We start from the raw sequence: 22,329 nt of genomic DNA, 5'->3' as shown, positions 1-22,329 counted from the left end.
GTCCCCCGCATCCGAAGAGCGACTACTGGAGGAAGGTCCTTCTCCTACCTGGCCGCCAAGACCTGGAACTCCCTCCCGACCGACCTGCGCCTGACCCAAGACCACCTCTCCTTCAGGAAGAAGCTGAAGACCTGGCTGTTCGAGCAGTAGCGGCACCCCCCCCCCCCCCCAGCGCCTTGAGACCCTACGGGTATGTAGCGCGCTCTATAAGTGTCATTGATTGATTGATTGATTGATTTAGAGGATAGGCCTCTACCCATTTTGAAAAAGCGCAGACAACCACCAATACATATTTCAGGTTGTTGCACCTTTCCATGTGGATAAAGTCCAGCTGCAAAACTTCAAATGGGTATGATGGGGGTGCAAAATGACCAGCTGGAGTTGGGGTTCCCCTACCAGGGTTATACTTCAGACATATCATACAATTCTTGACCACATTCTCTGCACACTTGGGAATTCCAGCATTCTGCCATACTGGAGCCAACAACTTACAAATTCCTTTCGTACTGATATGTGCCATTCCATGTGCCATTGTAACTACTGGAAGCACATATGCATCAGGCAACAACCATCGCCTATGTTCCGTCAGATCAATCCAACAACCATTCTCATCCAACTTACCCACACTTTCTCTCCACTTGCTTAATTCTTTCTCTGTAGCTTCAGCTTGAAGCGACTTCACACTCTCTATCGCGTTTTCACACATTCCAACATCATCAACCCATCTTGCGGGGCCTGCAACATACATTCTAGTCTTTACATTCTGTGCTGTTTCTTTCGCGATCTCATCAGCAAACGCATTCCCACGTCCAACATCATCTGTGATTTTCCTGTGCGCACTGCATTTCATAATCGCAACTTGCAACGGTAGGGTCAGTGACTCAAGGAGATCATTCACCAACTTGCCATTCTGAATTTTAGCTCCATGCGACGTCAGGAACCCACGTTCTTTCCACAATCGCCCAAAACTATGAGCCACGCCAAAGGCGTACTGGCTTTCGGTGTATATATTCACTCTCATTCCTTCAGACAACACGCATGCTCTTGTGAGGGCGATTAATTCTGCTGCTTGGGCCGAATTATGTGGCACTCGTGCAGTTTCCACAACCGTGTGTAAAGTCGTGATAGCATACGCAGCAGTCGTGTCACCATTAGGGAGCTTGAAACACGAACCATCCACCCATAAAGTACCATCACACTCAGTCAGGGGAGTATCTTTTAGATCTACTCTCCCTTTCGTCTCTTCTTCTGTTCTGAACAGACAGTCATGTTGCTCATTCTCATCTAGGTCTGCTGGATTTGGCAATAACGTAGCTGGATTCAGCGTGTTGCATCTTTTTATGTGTATGTGGTTTGCTAACAGTGTGAGCTCATAGCCTGATAATCGCGCACTAGTCAAGTGTTGTGTCTTGGTTCTGTTTAATAATGTGTCTACAGCATGTGGAACCATAACGATCAATGTGTTGTCCATTACCAAACCAGCAGATTGTCGGATAGACATAGCTGCAGCAGCTGTCGCTCTCAGACAGCTTGGCAATGCCCTCGCTACAGGGTCCAAGGTTGATGAAAAATATGCGCATGGGCGTGGTCGGTCGCCAAAAGGCTGTGTTAACACTGATAATGCACAACCATCTTTCTCGTGAACATACAATGTAAAAGGCTTGCTGTAGTCAGGGGTACCCAACACAGGAGCCGAACATAATGCATTGCGCAATTCCCCAAAACTTTTCTGGCACTCTTCAGACCATGGGATAGGATTCGGTGTGTCTTTGCATGTTAATGCTAACAAAGGTTTTGCCAACAGGGAAAAATTTGGGATCCAGTGCCTACAGTATGAGGTAATGCCCAAGAAAGCACGCACTTCTCTCTGTGTTCTTGGCACACTCAACTGTGCAATGGCTTGAATTCTTTCTGGGGTCAGTTTCCTTCCCTCCTTCGATAAGAGATGACCTAAGTAGGTCACTTCTTGTCGACAATATTGCAGCTTTGAGAGAGACACTTTTTGATGGAAAGCAGATAAATGACGTAACAATGATAATGTGGCTTCCTTGCAGATCTTCTCAGTATCCGCGGCAATTAGTAAATCGTCAACGTACTGAATCAGGATAGCGCCACTAGGTAAAACAAGTGCATCAAGCTGCGCTTTCAAAGCTTGGCTGTATATTGATGGACTTTCACAGTAGCCCTGGGGAGCGCGTTTGAAGCGGAAGCTTCGGCCTCCCAGACTGAAGCCAAAAATGTCTCTGCTCTCCTCTGCAATTGGGATGCTAAAGAAAGCCTTCTTTAAATCGATCACTGATAACCATGCAGCAGAGGCTGAAATCATCGTTAACAAGGCAGTTATATCAGGGACAACTGGAAACTGTGGCACAACAATCTTATTAACCTCTCTAAGATCAATCACAAATCTATAAACAGGTGGCTGTGAAGGGTCCGTTCGTTTTAAGACAGGTAAAATCGGACTATTGCAAACGTTGCCTCTTGTCTCTTCAATTACACCCTTATTAATCAAGTCGCTGACAATCTCTAACAATGCTTTCTGGCCTTCATTAGAGATCTTGTACTGGGGAATGCGTGGCAGTCTGACATTAGCCTTTAAAGTTACCACGTATGGCGGTATCTCCAAGAGGCCCACATCATTGGGACCAGTAGCCCAAAGGACATCCGGAAGGGATGACAATTCAGGCGGCATTGTATTTTTAGACAAGTACATCGGGAAAATCACTTTCCTGCCTAATGTAAGTTGTACTCCTGACGGTGAACAATACAGTGTGGCATGCAATCTTTTTAACAAATCTAATCCTAGCAAATTCTCACCACAACCTGTTGTTAGGATGATAGGTGCTTTCAGCTCGCAAGGTCCAATAGAAAGTGACATGGGACTAGAAATCGGGTTTCTAACTGGGGCGCCAGAAAAACCTACTGAAACATTTATATCGCCAGATAAAGGTGCGCCAGGGAGTTTTGAATGCATGATTGAACTCTTTGCAGCACCAGTGTCTAGCAGAAAGGGCTCCGTTACATTTGCTGTAGTCACCTCAACATACGGTCCGCTCTGATCCACTGGCACTGAAACAACTCCCTCTCTCTGTCTACGGCTGTCCTAGTAATCACCATCTTCTACATTGTCGTCTTCTGCATAATAATCATTATTGTAGTACTGGGCTGTATTACCAGTCGCGTTGGCTTGCTGATCAAAGCTATTGATGGTATTTTGAGGCGGAAGAGGACGCGCGTTCTGGGGAACATTTCCACGCCCTCTGCCTCTAGGAGCTTGCTGACCACCCCTCCCTCTTGCGCCATACATATTGCCGTTACGCTGCATCAATTTAGGGCAACTATATTTAAAATGACCTTCCTCTTTGCAGTATGAACATTGGTTGGGACCTACAGGGACACGTGGTTGATAATACCCATTCATTTGCTGGTTGTTCTGAAATTGTTGGGGTTGGTGAAAGACACCTTGTGTTTGCCTATAATTATTCTGACCTCCACGTGGCGGATACGCCTGCTGCAAGAGGACCTTCGTTTTTAGCTCTTTCGTTTTCTTTTCTGTTCTATCTTTCTCGTCTTTATCTCTGTTTTTATAATACTGTGCAGTAGCCGGTATTTGCGCTGAACAGGAAACAGCCCAAGAACTTTCTGAATCTTTTAACTTTTTACACAGGTCAGGAAGGAAATTCTGCACAAATTTATCCACAAATAACCGTTGGCCACCCTCAGTACTCATATCTTGCCCACTGTGGTCAATAAACGTTTCTTCAAACCTGGTAAAGAAGTCTGACACTGTCTCATCTTTCTTCTGCTTGCATGCAGATAGCTTGTCCCAATTTACGCGCATCGCGGGCATTATTGTCTTCATATACGTGATGATTCTACCAGGGAGTTCTGCTATTAAAGGCTCTGGTTTCGCGCCACCAATCTGTCTAGCGTCAGCAGCGATGATGTTAGCCCATGTGTCCCCTAGTTCTGCAGCATGATCCATATTACGAATGGATCCCCACAAAGGCTGTGGAACCACATTCCCAAACAGCATATCTATATCAGCCAGATTCATTACATAGGATTCTGCAGTTTGTGACAACTCCTTATAATAACCGGTAGGGTTTTTACGGGGATCAGGCAATGTCTGTTTAAGTGCTAGCACCTCAGATCTTTTCCATGGAACATGTACCCAAATACGCTGAAAATGTGCTAAGACAGGTGGATTAGCATTTGGTTCAGCAGGTCTCCAAACTGGGGGAACCTCACGCATCGGATATTGGCGTGCTTTTACCCTCTTTCCCACAGGGACATCAGGTTCAAACAACGACTGTTGACAATCATCATTCCTGAAGGATAATACAACCGCAACTGCTTTATCTACATCGCGATCCACAATGGTACCAGTTCCAAAGTCAAATCTCACTCGACACAACTCCTGCGGGCTTCGGGTCTCTACCACTATCATCCAATTCCTCACAGAGAATTTTGCACATTTTCTCAAAGACATACCTCTGTTTTGGGGCATCCCATTGATGGAAAACGTTGACAACTGATTCCACATCATATACTGAAGGGAAAACAATCCATCTACGCGCCATGCGATCTATTACCTTTTCTCATCGGGGTTAGGCAATTGACTGCGTAATTGCTTACGCTGTAAGCCAGGAGTCGCACCGGATGACTCAAAGAGAGGTGACATTAACGTAGTAACCACATTAGCTAAACGCTGTCGCGCTGAAGGAGAAGTTGAGGCGAAAACAGGGGGATAAACAGAGGGGAGAAAAGAGGATGCAGAAACAGGTACTGGAGTGGTGCAAGGAAGAGTGTCAGGGGAGGCAGCTGCTGAATTAGACAAAGTCGCAGGAAGCGCGGGGGCAGTTGGAAACACAACTGGCGGCCCTTGAGAGGGCTGCGCTATAGGGATAGGAGCCGGCTGCGAAGCAGCTGGCGGTAGCGGCAAAGCTTGCAGTATATTAACTGGAGGTGGCATATTCACAAGCTGGGGAGGCGCCGTGGCATTTTGAGCATACGGGGGTGGCAAACTCAACAAATGCGACATCAGGGGATCTTTCTCCTTTTCTTCTAACTCATTCTATTTAGAGTGCGGTAAAGCTGGGTAACATTTGTTGATCCCTAACTTACGCTGCCTGTGCAATTGCTCATTCATCTGCTCCTCCTCATTGTCTTTGAATTGTACAGCTGCTTGCATTACTGTCATACCTTTCTCTCTCTTATTCTTTTTCGCTAGCTTAATTTCCTTCTGTTTGGCTTCCTTCCGCCATAAGCGGAAAGAATCAAACATCGCCGGCCGGGCTTTCTTTTTAAACAATTTAATTTCCAAATTATCTAAAATATCGGTATCGAAACTACCATTTTGGGGCCATTTTAAAACACCGTCTTTTCTGGTGTAGTGGATCCATACTTCGTTATATGCAATGGGGCCTACGCCATGTTTTACATAGAGCTCATAAGTTGGAGTTCCAACCGGAGGAACCAGACATGATTCCTCCAGCTGGAAATCTCTTCCACAACCTAAACAAAACAATCTACCAAATATTCTAGAACCAGGCATCTTCGCTCACTAGTCTAGACCCAAAACGTCAAAGGATTATCGATTACGATAGTCTCATGAATACACGAGTCCTCTGGCTTTGGCGTTTGCAAACTCCAAATTCCCAAATCAAAACGATCCCGAGGGATACCAAACAAATGGGAGACGCTCCACTTATACTTAACTGAATATTGATGATCAATGGCGTCACCAGAAGACTCTCTCGATTGTTTCGCTCTATCAAAACTCGTCAAGGGTCCAAAACAGGTCGATTAATCAGGGCAGCAGTCCTTCGTAGCCGTCGGGACGCGGAGAACCTCGCAGAAAAGACTTTCGGACCACGTCGACATGCAGGGGTCGATGAAGTGGCGGCCTTCCTCCAGAATTTCCACACGAAGCTCCTCACGAACCTCTGGCTTGGACTGGTACCTCTGAAATCGTCCCGAGTTGGGCGCCAAACTGAAGTACTGGGTATTTTAAGCCCAGCGGTGCAGGGGCACACACCCTATGACTTCTGGGTTCTCCCTGTTCCAGACCTACAGAAACACAGAGTCTTCTGGGTGAAGTCAAAGATTCATTTATTGGCTGCAGACCAATTACAGATATCCTAGAAGTACAACAGCGTGTATGTTCTCAGGAGACTGCCAAAAATCATAGAAACGGACTTCTCCTTAAGTACAGTTTTTCCTGCCTCAGGCATACATTCCTAGGTTTATGATACGGCCATATACACGTGTACATTACAAACGAAAAGGCAGAGTCATGATGACCATCCCACATTCCAGCTAAGCCAGCCCACAAATATTTACACAGCAAGGTTCAGATCCCACATCAGATATCGATAGGCCCCAATAAAACACGGGCAGCTCTTGTTGATAGAAACAAGTCATAAAGCAGGAACAGTCAGGTGTAAAAGAGATTAGCCAGAGGCTTGTGTGGGATGAAAGGACTTTATGGCGTGTCAAGCCCTGATGCTAATCACAGGTGGCCGGAGGAAGGGGAGCTCGTGAAACCAGTTTGACCTGGGGCAGCAGAGCCAAGCTGCCCAGGTCACAGAAGAGTCATGAAAAGGCAAATGTGCTGTGAGGCCCGTATTTGCTTCATTATAGCCTATGTGAGGGCAATCACAAGATGGCCTCTGCTTCCAAAATGGAACCCGCGTAGTGATGCAGAATAACGTGTACACAGTGCATTCATAGCTAGAACGGTATACAAAGCACTTGTACATACCGCATTAACCATTTGCGGTTCGCTAATACCAGGATAGACAGGGGTGGGGCCCTGTCCCCTACGCGGTCACAGAGATTAAAGTACGACAAACCATATTCATGACCATCAGTTAATAGGTTGCTCTGCACCCTAGATCAGCCCAGATGACCCTGACTTTTTTACACACCTCTCATGCAGAGAGCTTGGTGGTGCAAGCATCCACCAGTAAGGTTAATTGCACCGCGTCCCCACCACCCCACCTGATCAATAGTTTGAGAGAGAATAGATGCATTTGGCAAGCACATCTTTTCCCCCAAGAGTTTTGCTCTGCGGTCAGTGCTGTCAGTGAACACCATCTGCCCGGTACACCGCTACTCGTATTACCTGGAACATCTGGGCATGAGCATCTGTCCTTTCCATAAGGATGCTGTTTCAGGAGGATCTTCTGTCGCACTGACAAGGCAGGGTCATGGACCCTGCCTGCATAATCTACACTTTGATGTGTGGAGATTGCGCGGCAGCACTTCATTCAACCTTCTTCCCGAAGTTTGCAAGTGGTTTCGGCAGCCAAGCACCCTTCGACAGAATTTGTCAATGCCGGGTGCAGGGATAGGTTTGGTGTGGCTCCCACAGTATGGGTCCATTACAGACAAAGCTTTCAGATGTCGTGCGTTTGTGTTTTTGTAGCCTAGCAAGGACTTACAGTGGGCACTGTTGAAGGCATTTTTGCGTTCAATGGGCCAACTGTTGTTGTTTGAGTCACCTGCTGTGATGTATTTTCTGAAAAGCTGAGCACATATGTTCCCACCTAAACCCTTTGTGATGCCTTAGTGGGACCTTAATTTGGTTCTCACATTCCTTATCTTACACCGTTTGAGCCAATGCACAGCTGTCATTTGTGTCTCTTAATTCTCAAAACTGTCTTTCTCATTGTGATAACTTCAGCTAGTTGCTTGATTAAGCTTTTAGCTCTGTTCGTTCTAGCACCCGACACCAGCATTTTTCCTGCCAAACTGGTGTTACGGATCGGAGCAGTTTTCCTGGCAAACCTTGGCACTGTCTTTCATGTCGGACAATCCATTGCTCTTCTGGCATTCTTTGCTCCATGTTAACTCCTTTCGAAAGAGCCAGCTCCTTCTGGGGTTCTCTAGAGCACGGAGAGGCAAGGCGACGTAGAAACAGACCGTATCACAATGGATTGTCCTCTGTATTAGGCTTTGCTATGCATTGGCTAGGAAGCAGCCTCCAGAAGGGCTGAGCGCTCATTGCAGCACAGCATTGGCACACGGAGTGCCTGTCCTGGGTATCTGTCTTGCTGCTATGTGGGCATCAGGGCACACCTTTACAAAGCATTAATGCCTTGACAGTCAGGTCCGTGGAATGGGTTCGGCAGAACGCTTGGATCTGAGTCGTTTCATAGACCCAACGCCTTGGGAGGGACTGCTTTGGTATCTATTCAAAAGGTAAAGAATCTGCAGTTAGGATTACCCATCAGAAGATCGGTTGCGTACCTTCTGGAATGCTTTTCCTGGTGAATACTCTATCTACCTGCAGATTACACACCGTCCTCTTAAATCCCCCTTCCGTAGAATGGCACACTGTCATTTCTGATCAGTTATTAGACTCTGTCTCTGAGGGCATGGACAGGGTCAAGAAAGATGTCAGCACGCAGAGGTGGCCCTTATATGCAGCTCCGATGTCACTCGTGGGGCAGGACGAAGCTGACGTAGACCCGCGGGTTGCCACCTCCTGACGCACTCTAGTAATGCTCTGAAAATGTCCACATCCGGACTGGCACCAAGTGGTATTCACAAGGTGAGGAACCCGCACTTGCAGTATCCGCCAGAAAGAGCGTTAGCAAAGGTAAGTATCTTATTCTCTGGCTCCATAATCGGATTCTTCTTCTTCCTGCACTTGGTTCCAAAGTACATGTGGTGTTAAAAAGTATGAAAGCCGGAGACAACCCTTGGAGACTCAATGAACTGATGGGACTGTCACTAAAGGAAGCTTAGATTTTTTTTTTTTATTAGATAGGGAGTCCATGGTTTCCTTTTTGCCCTCACGATCGTACTTGGTACCCATGGATAAATGTACATACTTTAAGCAATTATTGTCTTTAACGGACCATAATGACGAGATGTGCAAACATCAATGCGTTTCAAGCAAAAATGATAGGGCTGGATATGCAATGGAATTGGAATCATTTTACATATGTCGAATATATCTCTTATGATTTTTACTAACCTGAAACCCGCAAAAGTCCTCCATGCAATATCTATATATAAGACAATCTTTAAAAATGTGAAATGTAGGCATAGCAGCAATGTCGATCACATATCGGCACCTTCAGCCTATTGAGAAATCCTACTATCGGCCCTGAAACACCATTGTTGACTTTAGTTTGTCCTTGTTCCAGTTTCTTGTTAGAAAGGTTCTGTGCCTCACTGTTGTGTATGACAGGGCTTGAGGTTGTGAGAGAGTTCATGGTGTCATAAAACATTGATGCCTCCTTCTAGAATCTTGTTAGAAAGGTTCTACATCCCACTGTTGTGTGGTGATCAGACATGCCAGGGTGGTCATGGGATTATGAGGCAGATCATTGGGACATGAGATGACAGGTCTTGGGGTTGATAGACAGGTCATTGGGTCGCGCCCGGTCTCTAGTATTTATTTAAATGGTTTAAATATCTTGTTGTGCGATCACCAGATAACTCATAGTGGCATTAGTAGGGTGGGCATAACTCTGGTAATTCCATGTAGTGTAATCACGCGAAATTACCTAAAAGTTCAGTGGAAGTACATGAGAAGAGTCATTCAGCATTTAGCTCTATTTCCTTAGCGCACAAATGCCCCGTCGCATCCAACATGGGGCTAAATGCAACGGAACAGGGAGAGCAGCACGAATGGCCGATGGTGCTCAATGCAACGGAACAGGGAGAGTAGCACGAATGACCGATGGTGCTAAATGCAACGGAACAGGGAGAGTAGCACGAATGGCCGATGGTGCTAAATGCAACGGAACAGGGAGAGTAGCACGAATGACCGATGGTGCTAAATGCAACGGAACAGGGAGAGTAGCACGAATGGCCGATGGTGCTCACTTGAGGTCGGATTTTCCCCAATGTACCCCCAGCATTCAGCATCGCGCCCTCACACAAACTGCGTCCTTAGCTCCCGGATACCCTCCCTGGTGATGCTTCACTCAACAAATCTTCATACATTACAAAATGGACACGAGGATGCATTTTGTGCTAATACAAATGCACTAAATGCAACAGAATATAAACAGCAGCGAGGGCAGTCGCTAAATGTGGTCTCATGGAAGGATTTTTATTCCTATAAATTACTCTTAATTAGGCGAGCGGCGTAATCACGTTATTGTCAGTAATTCTGTGCCAAAGACTAATGTGAAATTACCTAAATTACGCCGATTATTCTGGCTTGAATAAAATGATCCCCAGGCCTGGTCGTGAGACAGGTCATGTGATCATGCGAGAGGGCTGAGACAGATCATGTGAGCATGGGATGGTCGTGAGACAGGCCATGTGAACATGCGAGACGTCTGAGACAGGTCATGTGAGCATGCGAGACGTCTGACCGGTCATGTGAGCATGCAAAAGGCTGAGACAGGTCATGTGATCATGCGAGAGGTCTGAGACAGGTCATGGGAGCATGCGAGAGGTTTGAGACAGGTCATGTGACCATGCAAGACGTCTGACTGGTCATGTGAGCATGCAAAAGGCTGAGACAGGTCATGTGATCATGCGAGAGGTCTGAGACAGGTCATGTGAGCATGCGAGAGGTTTGAGACAGGTTATGTGAGCATGCGAGAGGTATGTGACAGGGCATGTGATGGTCGTGAGACAGGTCATCTGAGCATGCAATGGTCGTGAGACAGGTCGTGTGATCATGCGATGGTCGTGAGACAGGACATGTGAGCATGCAAGAGGTCTGAGACTGGTCATGTGAGCATGCGATGGTCGTGAGACAGGTCAAGTGAGCATGCGATTGTCGTGAGACAGGTCATTTGATGATGCGATGGTCATGATACAGGTCATGTGATCATGCGAGAGGTCTGAGACAGGTCATGTGATCATGCGACGATCGTGAGACAGCTCAAGTGAGCATGCGATTGTCATGAGACAGGTCATGTGATCATGCGATGGTCATGAGACAGGTCATGTGATCATATGATCGTCGTGAGACAGGACATGCGATCATGCAAGACGTATGAAACAGGTCATGTGAGCATGCAAGAGGTCTGAGACTGGTCATGTGAGCATGCAGGACGTCTAAGACAGGTCATGTGAGCATGCGAGAGGTATGTGACAGGGCATGTGATGGTCATGAGACAGGTCATCTGAGCATGCAATGGTCGTGAGACAGGTCGTGTGATCATGCGATGGTCGTGAGACAGGACATGTGAGCATGTAAGAGGTCTGAGACTGGTCATGTGAGCATGCGATGGTCATGAGACAGGTCAAGTGAGCATGCGATTGTCGTGAGACAGGTCATTTGATCATGTGATGGTCATGATACAGGTCATGTGATCATGCGAGAGGTCTGAGACAGGTCATGTGATCATGCGACGATCGTGAGACAGCTCAAGTGAGCATGCGATTGTCATCAGACAGGTCATGTGATCATATGATCGTCGTGAGACAGGACATGCGATCATGCAAGACGTATGAAACAGGTCATGTGAGCATGCAAGAGGTCTGAGACTGGTCATGTGAGCATGCAGGACGTCTAAGACAGGTCATGTGAGCATGCATGAGGTCTGAGACAGGTCATGTGAGCATGCAAGAGGTCTGAGACAGTCTAATGAGACAGTTCACAGGGTTATGGGACGGGTCATTGGGCCCTGTTTGGAGCACCTTTTTAAGCCGGTTAGGCATCTTACCTTTCTGTGGTCACTCACATGACCTTAGGAGGTGGACATTTGTTGATTAGGGCTTCTCACTGAAACCACGGATCTGCTTTGAATCTCTGGAGCCTTTTGTGGGTCTCTCCGTTGTTTTGTCTTGTACACGTAGAGTTTGACTGTCAATGCAGTTAACGTCCCGAAGCCCGTCCTTCACAGGGTTTTCCTACCTCACAAAAGCTATACCATAGACACTGTCTGCCCCAAGCTTCTGGTGTCAGGGTAGTTATCATGGACATGAACACCTCTTAGAACTAGTGAACCCCTAAGCACCCAGAGATACCAGATCTATATGCAACCAGTTGATAGGAAGTTAACCCAAAAGCAAGCAGTTGGGGTCTCAAATGCAAAGAAAGAAGAATTCTGGGGTGGAAAGGACATCGTTCGAAGGAGGGTCTAACGTAGGTAGGCACAGAATCAGAGAGTTTAAACCTATCGTACGCTGGAGCTCACCCAAAGTTCTCCAGCTGCTTCCTCTCAGCTCAGACGCTTTGCCTTTTACAACATAAATCTATTTGTCAATTAGCCAAACAATTCTATCTGCCTCTGCTTTCTCTTCCCTCACATTTTTGTTGTCCTCATTCTCCTTCTTTCTTGTACTTTTCATCCTTCTTTCTTGTAGTTGTTCTCCTCTTTCTTGTCCTTATTCTCGTTCTTTCTTGTGCTCTTTCTCTCCCTTTCTTCATTGGATTTCTTTCAATATATTTTTTTCATATTTTAAAGTAGGTCTGAAAAATGTTTGTAACAAATCTTTTTGTACACTAAAATTAAAAATAAATGATAAAGTGTTGTTCAAAGCAAAATATTGATGGCCAGCTTCGTTCATGCATTACACCGAGTTCACCTAAACTCTGCTTTCTTGTTTCAGGGCCCTCCAGGACAACCGGGACCCATCGGCCCACTGGGTGCTCCTGGGCCGAAGGTGGGTGTTTCTGCCTCAGATTGTAATGTTCCTTCTCTACTGATCCCTTCTCCTGTTCTCCCTCTTTAAACCCTTTCATAATCAATAATTAATAATGACCTCTTCAGGTACTGTTCCTAGGTGCGTTGTTTCTCCCAAACGGTGTTATTTATTAATTTAATGTGATTGTTATGTATTTCATTACTGTTAGGAAATGGGGTCCTTTATATGGTATGGTTGGGTGACCTCCCTGTGTAATACTTGCCAACCCCATTAGCACCAGTTAGGTTTCGTTTGTTAAACCTCAAGCTCAACCCAGAGTGGAATGTGATTACTTTCAGTTATTTTGGGTGGCCAACTTTATCAAGGAGCCACTCAAGGGGGCCAGCAAGTCCCAACAAAACAGTTGCCACCTTAAGAAAGCAGTCTTCAGCCCAGTCCCAGCGTCAGTGACGCTGTGCCGGTGACTTCTATTGAGTGGTCCTGATGCAAGGGATACAGGACGCAGAAGATGCTCAAGGATGCTGAGGATGCTGTGCAGTTGACGGGGGTCTTCCTGGGGCTACTCCACGGTCCTGGTGAGGTCATTCTGGCCACATGGATCAGCGTGCCATAAAGCCTTCTCCCGGTCAGCAGACATCCAGTCGCCCGGCACAGTGGTTACAGCAGTTTCCTTCTTTTGGCAGTATCTTTCCTTCTTAGCAACCAAACTGCACTCCAATGACTCTTCCGGATCCAGAGGACTAGTGTGCAAGTTCTAAGCATCAGTTCCTAGTCTCTTGGGCTGCATGGTGGCGAGGAGCTGCAATCCGGTGATCTGGCCTACCAACTCACAGTTGCAGGCTCCTTCACCTTTTGTGGCTCTGTGCTGTGAAAATAAGTCAGCCAATTGAGTTTTGGAGTTTCTGCTTCAGGCTGGGATCAGTGATTACTTCTCCACAAATAGGACACAGCAACCACCGTCCTTTCTTCGCTAGCCAAAGGAGCAGCACGCTTAGTTCTCTCTTCGCTAGCCCAAGGAGCAGCCGGTGCAGTCCTTCGCTTTGCTAGCCCAAGGAGCAGCAGGCACAGTACTCTCTTTCCTAGCCCAAAGAGCAGCAGGCGCAGTATTCTCTTTGCTAGCCCAAGGAGCAGCAGGTGCAGTCCTCTCTTTGCTAGTCCAAGGAGCAGCAGGTGCAGTCCTCTCTTCACATGCCCAAGGAGCAGCGGGTGCAGTCCTTTGCTTTACTAGCCCAAGGAGCATCAGGTGCAGTCCTTTCTTCGCTAGCCCAAGGAGCAGCGGCACAGTACTCTGTTTGCTAGCCCAAGGAGCAGCAGGCGCAGTCCTTTCTTCGCTAGCCCAAGAAGCAGCAGGTGCAGTCCTTTTCTCGCTAGCCCGAAGAGCAGCAGGCGCAGTCCTCTCTTCACTAGCCCAAGGAGCAGCACCCACAGTCCTTTCTTCGCCAGCCCACGGAGCAGCAGTTGCAGTCCAACTTCTGTGCATCCTCTTCTTCACCGGTTACCAGGTCAGCAGGGCAGTCCTTTTTCAGTCCTCTTCTTCCATTCAAGCAAGATCTGAGTACCAGGGATGCCCCTTTTATGCCCAAAATCTGCCCTTGTGGGAGGTTGCAGTTACTAGCCAGTGGGCTACTAGGTTCCCTCTGTCTAATGACAACTTTCTGTGACAGGTGGATCCCAGCAGGCCCCATTCTGCCCAATCTCGAGATGGCAGAACCCTCACTCTTCCTCAAGAGCTTGGTGGACCACCCTAGAGGTGCAGATACTTGTGGGCTACAGATCCACAAGAAAAACTATGTTGTCAGTGTTTCCACCCCCCTCTGTCCCTGATGCCAACCTGTCTATCCGAAGAAAAGAGCAGCCCCTCTTGAGTGTGGCTACCATTTGCCCTTCAATGGTGGCTTTCCCTTTGAAGCTAATATTTTGGGCTAACACCCCGTGTGGCTTCCTTCCAGGAGGAGGGAACACCTCCTGCAAAAGCAGTCCTTTATTGTTATCTGTCCTGGGCGCCATTACACATCTCCCTCAGGTGGACAGAAGGCTGTCTCGAGGACGGGCCCTGTAAATGGCCACTGGAAAACTTGGCAACTAAATAGCAACTTTCTAAAAGTTGCCTGTAGAAACAAGTTATATTAATTTCAACTTGGACATCAAGTCAGGCCTAACGTACTGAGTTGTTGGATACCTTAAAGTGCCAATTTTAGTAGTCCCATTCAGACATTAGCGCAGCTGAGCTGTAAGTGTGCAACTCTCGACTCACCAATGGCGCTACCAGTCTTTCTTTCTGCAAAAACGATAATTTCTGGTTTTTGCTACTACAACATGTCCAACGCACGCTCTACTTTTCTAATATGTTGTACCCTGTCTTAGGACTCGATATTCCTGCCGAAGGGGTGACTTAAAAAGGGGGTTTGGGTTTGCCACTCTTTAATATGACAAAGTAATGTAATGTAATGTAGGATTTTCAAAGCACGTGTCTGCCTAAGGGCTTCCCAGTGCTAGAAGTCAGATACGGTGCAAAAGCCAGAGGGGAGTTTAATGGCACTGATGGAAAAACCAGGTCTTAAGCTGAAGATTGATTCTGTTTCCAGAAATCTGAGCTCAGGTGGTGGTGAATTCCACAGCTTGGGTGCCAGATGTGCAAAGGATCTACCGCCCCATCTGGCTCTTTTGATTCTAGTCGTGTTTAGTAACCGCTCAGCACATGAACTAAGGCGTCTGTTGGGGACATACAAGCCCACTAGCTAGAAGTTAAAAGCTACCCTTCCAGTCTGCAGTGGCAGACTGTGGGTACGTTTTACCTTGTGCCGCTTAGGATGGCACAACTAATGCAGCAGTGCCTGGGGGGACCCCCGGGCTCACAGGCCCTGGGGATTCCTGTACCATATGTTGGGGGCTTAGAAGGGGGTTCACCTATGCCAATTGGGTGTAGGCTTTCAGGTCTGACCAGCAGGCCTCCGTGCACTCTCGGAGTTGAAAAAACAGAAGTATCAGTCAAAAACTTTGGGGTGACCATACAAAAAGAGGCGTCTCCTTACAATTACAAACCGAGAAGGATCTAAGGTGTGGCTGTAGACCCCAGGTCGAATCACAGGGTTTTGTTTCCGGGTATCAGCAAGGCTCCCTCTCCGAAACCAATGGAGGACTGTAAGGGCACGTCCCGGACCTATTAGCAGACAAGATCCCAGACTGGATCTTAGAAATAAAGATGAGCCATGTTTCAATGGTCAAGCACTTTTCCCCATGTCAGAAATGTTGACTGGCCCGAGAAAGAACCGAGTGAGATCTCAAGCGGCTCAGCTCCATCCTAATAAATGCAGGACTTGGCGTCCCAGAAAGCACAGCACAGTCCAGGGCTTGGGTGAGCGTCAAGACGCGTTTTTGTCACATGAAGGAGCGCACATGGATCCGAAAAAGAAATCATTTAAATTCCCACAATTTGGAACTAAAAAGAAACAATCCTGGCCCAACTCTGGGATTGAGCCAACGTCTGGTAGAGGGCAGATGAAAGTGCTGCAAAATGCCATTCTATTAGAGTCTTGCCTAAGACTGCGCATGCGCAGTCTCTCATGGGACCTTCGGGTTCCTTGCCAGATGCCCATTGCTTCCCATTGGTTGGCTTCATTGTCACTCTTGGTTCTGTGCTTCTTATGTGTCAGCTTCCATAGGCTCCTTCTTCTTCCTGTGTTTGTCCCGCAACTGGGGCTTGGGTGCATTGCTTCTTTCCTTCCACTGCTCACTTAGACAGGTGCTACTTTTTTCTTTTTGTTCAACCACTCTATAAGAGTGCCTGTTTTTCAGTTGTTTCCCTTGTATATTTCTCCTGTGTACTCTCCGTGTGGTAGCCACACTCGTTCCACCCACTCTCAGATATACATGTGCTTGACCCTGGCCCACTCTGTGTTGTCTGTCTGCTTCCCCCTTACCCACCCTCCATTGTCTGTCTCTCCCCACCCTCCATTGTCTGTCTTTCCCCACCCTCCATTGTATGTCTCTCCCCACCCTCCATTGTATGTCTCTCCCCACCCTCCATTGTCTGTCTCCCCCACCCTCCATTGTCTGTCTCCCCCCACCCTCCAGTGCCTGTCTCTCCCCACCCTCCATTGCCTGTCTCCCCCCACCCTCCCTTGCCTGTCTCTCTGCATCCACCATTGTCTGTCCCCCCCACCCTCCATTGCCTGTCTCCCCCCACCCTCCCTTGCCTGTCTCTCCGCCTCCACCATTGTCTGTCCCCCCACCCTCCATTGTCTGTCTCCCCCACTTTCGGTCTCCCCCCACCCTCCATTGCCTGTCTCCCCCACCCTCCCTTTCCTGTCTCTCCGCATCCACCATTGTCTGTCCCCCCACCCTCCATTGCCTGTCTCCCCCCACCCTCCATTGCCTGTCCCCCCACCCTTAATTGTCTGTCTCCCCCACCCTCCATTTTCTGTCTCCCCCCTCTGTCTGTCTCCCCCCACCCTCCAGTGCCTGTCTCCCCCCACCCTCCATTGCCTGTCTCCCCCACCCTCCCTTGCCTGTCTCTCCGCATCCACCATTGTCTGTCCCCCACCCTCCATTGTCTGTCTCCCCCCACTGTCTGTCTCCCCCCACCCTCCATTGCCTGTCTCCCCCACCCTCCCTTGCCTGTCTCCCCCAACCTCCCTTACCTGTCTCTCCGCATACACCATTGTCTGTCCCCCCACCGTCCATTGTCTGTCTCCCCCCACTGTCTGTCTCCCCCACCCTGCATTGCCTGTCTCCCCCCACCCTCCCTTGCCTGTCTCTCCCCACCCTCCATTGCCTGTCTCCCACACCCTCCCTTGCCTGTCTCTCCGCATCCACCATTTTCTGTCTCCCCCACCCTCCATTGTATGACTCCCCCATACTCCATTGTCTGTGTGCTGCCACATCTTCCATCAACTGTCCTACACTCCCTGCCTCCCCCATGTTGACTCGAGGGAGCGCACAGCTAACAATAAAACAAAGAAGCGCTATGACACCTAGCGCTGGCTGTGTCTTAGCGTTGTTTTATTCATTTTAGTCTGCTGCATTGCAGCACAGCAACAGAACGTTGAAAAAGCCAACAGCTCTCATAGGCAAGATCTATTGGCTTTGCCAGTTCTTGTTGAAGAACCCCTCTCCTGCCCCGTGATAGAGGAGGCCGAGAGGAAGGCTGGTGAACTGGGCATCACTCGAGCGTCTGTTCAGAGCTGATCACCATTCTTTACATTTAGCTGTGGAGCATGAATAAGGTGAGGCAGAAACGTCTCCCCGGGGTGTGATGTAAGAAGAGAGGGCTGCAGGAGAAACTCTATTAAATCCTCCTGTCAACGTGAGCTAGTAACCGTCCTAGCATTAGGCTTCAAGCATCTGTGAGTGTGAGTCCTGCCATCATGCACTGTGCACTTTAACTGAGTCCTGCCATGCAGTGTGCACTTGTAAGGCTGCATGCACTTGTAACTGGGAGTCCTGACGTCAGGCTGCATGCACTTGTAACTGGGAGCCCTGACTTCAGGCTGCATGCACTTGTAACTGGGAGCCCTGACTTCAGGGTGCATGCACTTGTAACTGGGAGCCCTGACATCAGGCTGCATGCACTTGTAACTGGGAGCCCTGACTTCAGGCTGCATGCACTTGTAACTGGGAGCCCTGATGTCAGGCTGCATGCACTTGTAACTGGGAGCCCTGATGTCAGGCTGCATGCACTTGTAACTGGGAGCCCTAACTTCAGGCTGCATGCACTTGTAACTGGGAGCCCTGATGTCAGGCTGCATGCACTTGTAACTGGGAGCCCTGACGTCAGGCTGCATGCACTTGTAACTGGGAGCCCTGATGTCAGGCTGCATGCACTTGTAACTGTGAGCCCTGACATCAGGCTGCATGCACTTGTAACTGTGAGCCCTGACTTCAGGCTGCATGCACTTGTAACTGGGAGCCCTGATGTCAGGCTGCATGCACTTGTAACTGGGAGCCCTGACTTCAGGTTGCATGCACTTGTAACTGGGAGCCCTGATGTCAGGCTGCATGCACTTGTAACTGGGAGCCCTGACGTCAGGCTGCATGCACTTGTAACTGGGAGCCCTGACTTCAGGCTGCATGCACTTGTAACTGGGAGCCCTGACTTCAGGCTGCATGCACTTGTAACTGGGAGCCCTGACTTCAGTCTGCATGCACTTGTAACTGGGAGCCCTGACTTCAGGCTGTATGCACTTGTAACTGGGAGCCCTGAAGTCAGGCTGCATGCACTTGTAACTGTGAGCCCTGACGTCAGGCTTCATGCACTTGTAACTGTGAACCCTGATGTCAGGCTGCATGCACTTGTAACTGTGAGCTCTGACGTCAGGCTACATGCACTTGTAACTGTGAGCTCTGACGTCAGGCTTCATGCACTTGTAACTGTGAGCCCTGACGTCAGGTTGCATGCACTTGTAACTGTGAGCCCTGACATCAGGCTGCATGCACTTGTAACTGTGAGCCCTGACATCAGGCTGCATGCACTTGTAACTGTGAGCCCTGACTTCAGGCTGCATGCACTTGTACCTGTGAGCCCTGACTTCAGGCTGTATGTACTTGTAACTGTGAGCCCTGACGTCAGGCTGCATGCACTTGTAACTGGGAGCCCTGACGTCAGGCTGCATGCACTTGTAACTGTGAGCTCTGACGTCAGGCTGCATGCACTTGTAACTGGGAGCCCTGACGTCAGGCTGCATGCCTTTCTAACTGTGAGCTCTGACGTCAGGCTGAATGCACTTGTAACTGTGCGCCCTGACTTCAGGCTGCATGCACTTGTAACTGTGAGCCTTGACATCAGGCTGCATGCACTTGTAACTGTGAGCCCTGACATCAGGCTTCATGCACTTGTGTAACTGTGAGCCCTGACGTCAGGCTGCACGCACTTGTGACTGTGAGCCCTGACGTCAGGCTGCATGCACTTGTAACTGTGAGCTCTGACGTCAGGCTGCATGTGTTTGTAACTGGGAGCCCTGACGTCAGGCTGCACGCACTTGTAACTATGAGCTGTGAGAAGTTGGCCTGGCATATGCTGTCCACTAGTTCTAGTGGGCACCTTGCACCAGTCCAAACAACCCTCATTGATGATAGGTTTAAAGACAACCTTTATTGAAAGCTATCCTAGTGGTAGCTATGGAGAGCAGCCTTCAGGCTAAGTCTTGAAGGAGTGTAAAGCAGCTTGGTTTACCCGATTATAACCTCTTGAATTACTAAATGAAAGGAGAACCACACAAGGTATATAGATAAAATATATGTATTTATTTATAAACACTCTCTACTGACCTCTTTATGAAGTTAGAGAGCAAGGCACACAATAACACAGTTATTAAACGAAAGTAAATAGCACAATATACAATGGGCCCCAGGGGCGGACCAAACCATATATTAAGAAAGAGGTATAAGAACCACGACTTGACTAGACACAGTGGTTCGAGCACATAGAATCGCTGAGACCCCAAGAAACCACCCAAGGTAGTGACACAGGAGACCCACGGGGGATTCGTGCACTGTGGGAAGACAGGCGCGAGCCCCGTACTATTCTATGGCAAAGTCGCGGTTGGAATTTTAGAAGTTATGGATATTTAGGAGAGGACTTGGACTTGGGGGGTTCTAGATCCAGCACCCACGGCAGCGATGGTATACTTGAGTTACCTCACCCAGGGAAGCCGGGTGCATAGGTGTCAAATGGTGTCGGGAATCGTCATTGATTTCAATTGCGATCTGCTGAAAAATGCTGCTGTCGGGAAGGAGAGAAGTGTCCGGTGAGATCCAAGTCTGGATCGAAGATCAGAAGAACCTGAAAGCAGAGGGGACAGAGTCTGGTTCACTTGACAGTGACCAGGGGCACGATAGACGAATGCCCACCGATTTAGGCTGTGTCAGGTACGAAGAGGTGAAGCCACGAGGACCAGGATGCGTCGAGGACGACCAGGAGCTGGATTCGAGCTGTCCCACGAAGGATGTCGAGTGCGGCGGTGTCGGTGCCCGGATTGGACCCAACAAACCTTGGCAACAGCAACCCACGCAGGAAGAGAAAGATGCTTCGGTGCGGACCAGCAAGGTCCTGGGGACTCCCCAAGTGATGTAGAGTCAGGGCACGTCTGGAGCAACCAGGTAAGCCCAATTAGAAGTAAAGTTGCCTTCACAGAGACCCACCAGTCACCTCGAGGGACCTCGAGAGAAAACACAAAGGGCCAGCTCACGGAACACTCGTGGAGTGTAAGCGGGCAATCTTCAGTGCAAATGCTGCTCGGGGTCAGGGCTACAAGTAACCCAAAGCTCAGCTGCAGGAGTGGCTGGAAAGCTGATGCCTCTGCAAATGGTTGCAGTGTCCAGGGGTTCGGGTTGCACGGTCGCCACGAGGGACACAGGCCTCAGACTTGCTGTGGGCGCTGATCGACCTTTAAGATCACGGTAACCCACCTCCTGTGTTGCAAAATTCTTCGGAGGCCGGCGGGAGCTTCGGGTGTGCAAACCGGACAGATGCGTCTTTGGTGCCTGCCTTGCAGGGCGGTAACTCCTGTACTCCAAGGGAGATTCTTCAGTCATCTAGTTCAATGTAGCTAGTCGAAGTTCCAGGATTCAGTATCACAGTTTCGTCCAGGTGTAATCTAAAGTCCTATAGTCAGGGGTTCCTTCTTTATACCCAAGCAGGGGGTTGGACATATTCTGGGGACCCACCTATGGGAGGGTCAGGAAAGAGGGGTGGCTACACCCATTTCCTTTGTCCAGTTTGGCGCCAGAGCAGGGGCTGGAAGCCCCTGCAACCGGTTTGAACTGGACTATGCACAGGGACACCAAATGTGCCCCCAGTGCTGAACTTCAAAGCACTCTTGGAGTGCACCCACCCAGCCCCAATACACTAAAGCCTGTCTGGGAGGTGGTGACACCTCCCTGTGACAGGAAACCTATTGTCCAGGCCTCCCCTGCTGGAGTTTCATCCAGCAGCAGGAGGGCAGACTCGTGTCTGTGGCTGGCAGCATCCATTTTGTGATGCCAGGGCTCTGTTAGCTGGTACCGGGTATACCGATGCTGTCATGTCTCTCCCTCTAGAGGGGTGGGTTCATACTCCCACACCAGTTACCAGTGTGGGGGTATGATTCCAAGGTGTTTGACACCAAACACAACATGTTTCCGTGCAGCCATCCCAAAGTTAGCATTAACCGTTTGGTTATAATGCACTTAAGAGTATAGGGTTTGGCTGCATCATAAACAACCCCGGAATAAAGGTTCCGAAGGCTGCAGAGGTGCTCTGCTCATGCATGGGCACCCTCTCACATAAAACCCAGCACCCTGCCTTCAATCAGTCACCCCTGCCATAGGGGTAACTGATTGGTTTATATGGTTTATATGTGTATATGTTGATATGGAGAGATATAGTGAACCTATATCTCAGTAAGGGGTGCATGCACCACCTTACCCATGCTGCAGTAGCAGTCCTGTGGTGTCATTTTGACAGGCTTCCCAGGGGTGGCATAATACATGCTGCAGCCCCTGGTAGGCCTCTGGGGACCTATGCTCTAGGTACATAGTATACCATATACTAGGGACTTATAAGGGTACCCCAGAATCCAATCTGGAGTGTACCTAAAGTACTGGGAATCATTTTAGAGAGGAAGCAGCTAGGCTGGGGTCCTGGTTAGCAGGGCCCCTGCCAGGCTAAAGTCGAAAAACAGTGAAACATCCGCAAAAAGTGGGGGTAACTATAAGAAGCAGATCCTACTCTCCTACATGAGCCCTGACATCACTCCTTGAGCACTGTAAGAGTGAGTT

The 22,329-nt window shown here is 48.8% G+C and overlaps 1 protein-coding gene across 3 annotated transcripts in view; it reads left to right on the top strand.

Annotated features, from left to right (window-relative positions):
• COL27A1 (collagen type XXVII alpha 1 chain) overlaps positions 1-22,329 on the top strand; it is a 2,221,286-nt gene that overhangs the window by 1,461,232 nt on the left and 737,725 nt on the right. For all 3 annotated transcript variants that reach the window (XM_085614179.1, XM_085614180.1, XM_085614178.1), the window contains exon 33: positions 12,538-12,591. In XM_085614179.1, coding sequence (XP_085470305.1) covers positions 12,538-12,591 — 54 coding nt within the window. The remainder of the gene's footprint in view (positions 1-12,537; positions 12,592-22,329) is intronic.

The sequence above is a fragment of the Triturus cristatus genome, chromosome 1_2, assembly GCF_964204655.1.
Source record: "Triturus cristatus chromosome 1_2, aTriCri1.1, whole genome shotgun sequence".
Taxonomy (NCBI): domain Eukaryota; kingdom Metazoa; phylum Chordata; class Amphibia; order Caudata; family Salamandridae; genus Triturus; species Triturus cristatus.
This window is presented reverse-complemented; position numbering and strand designations above follow the sequence as displayed.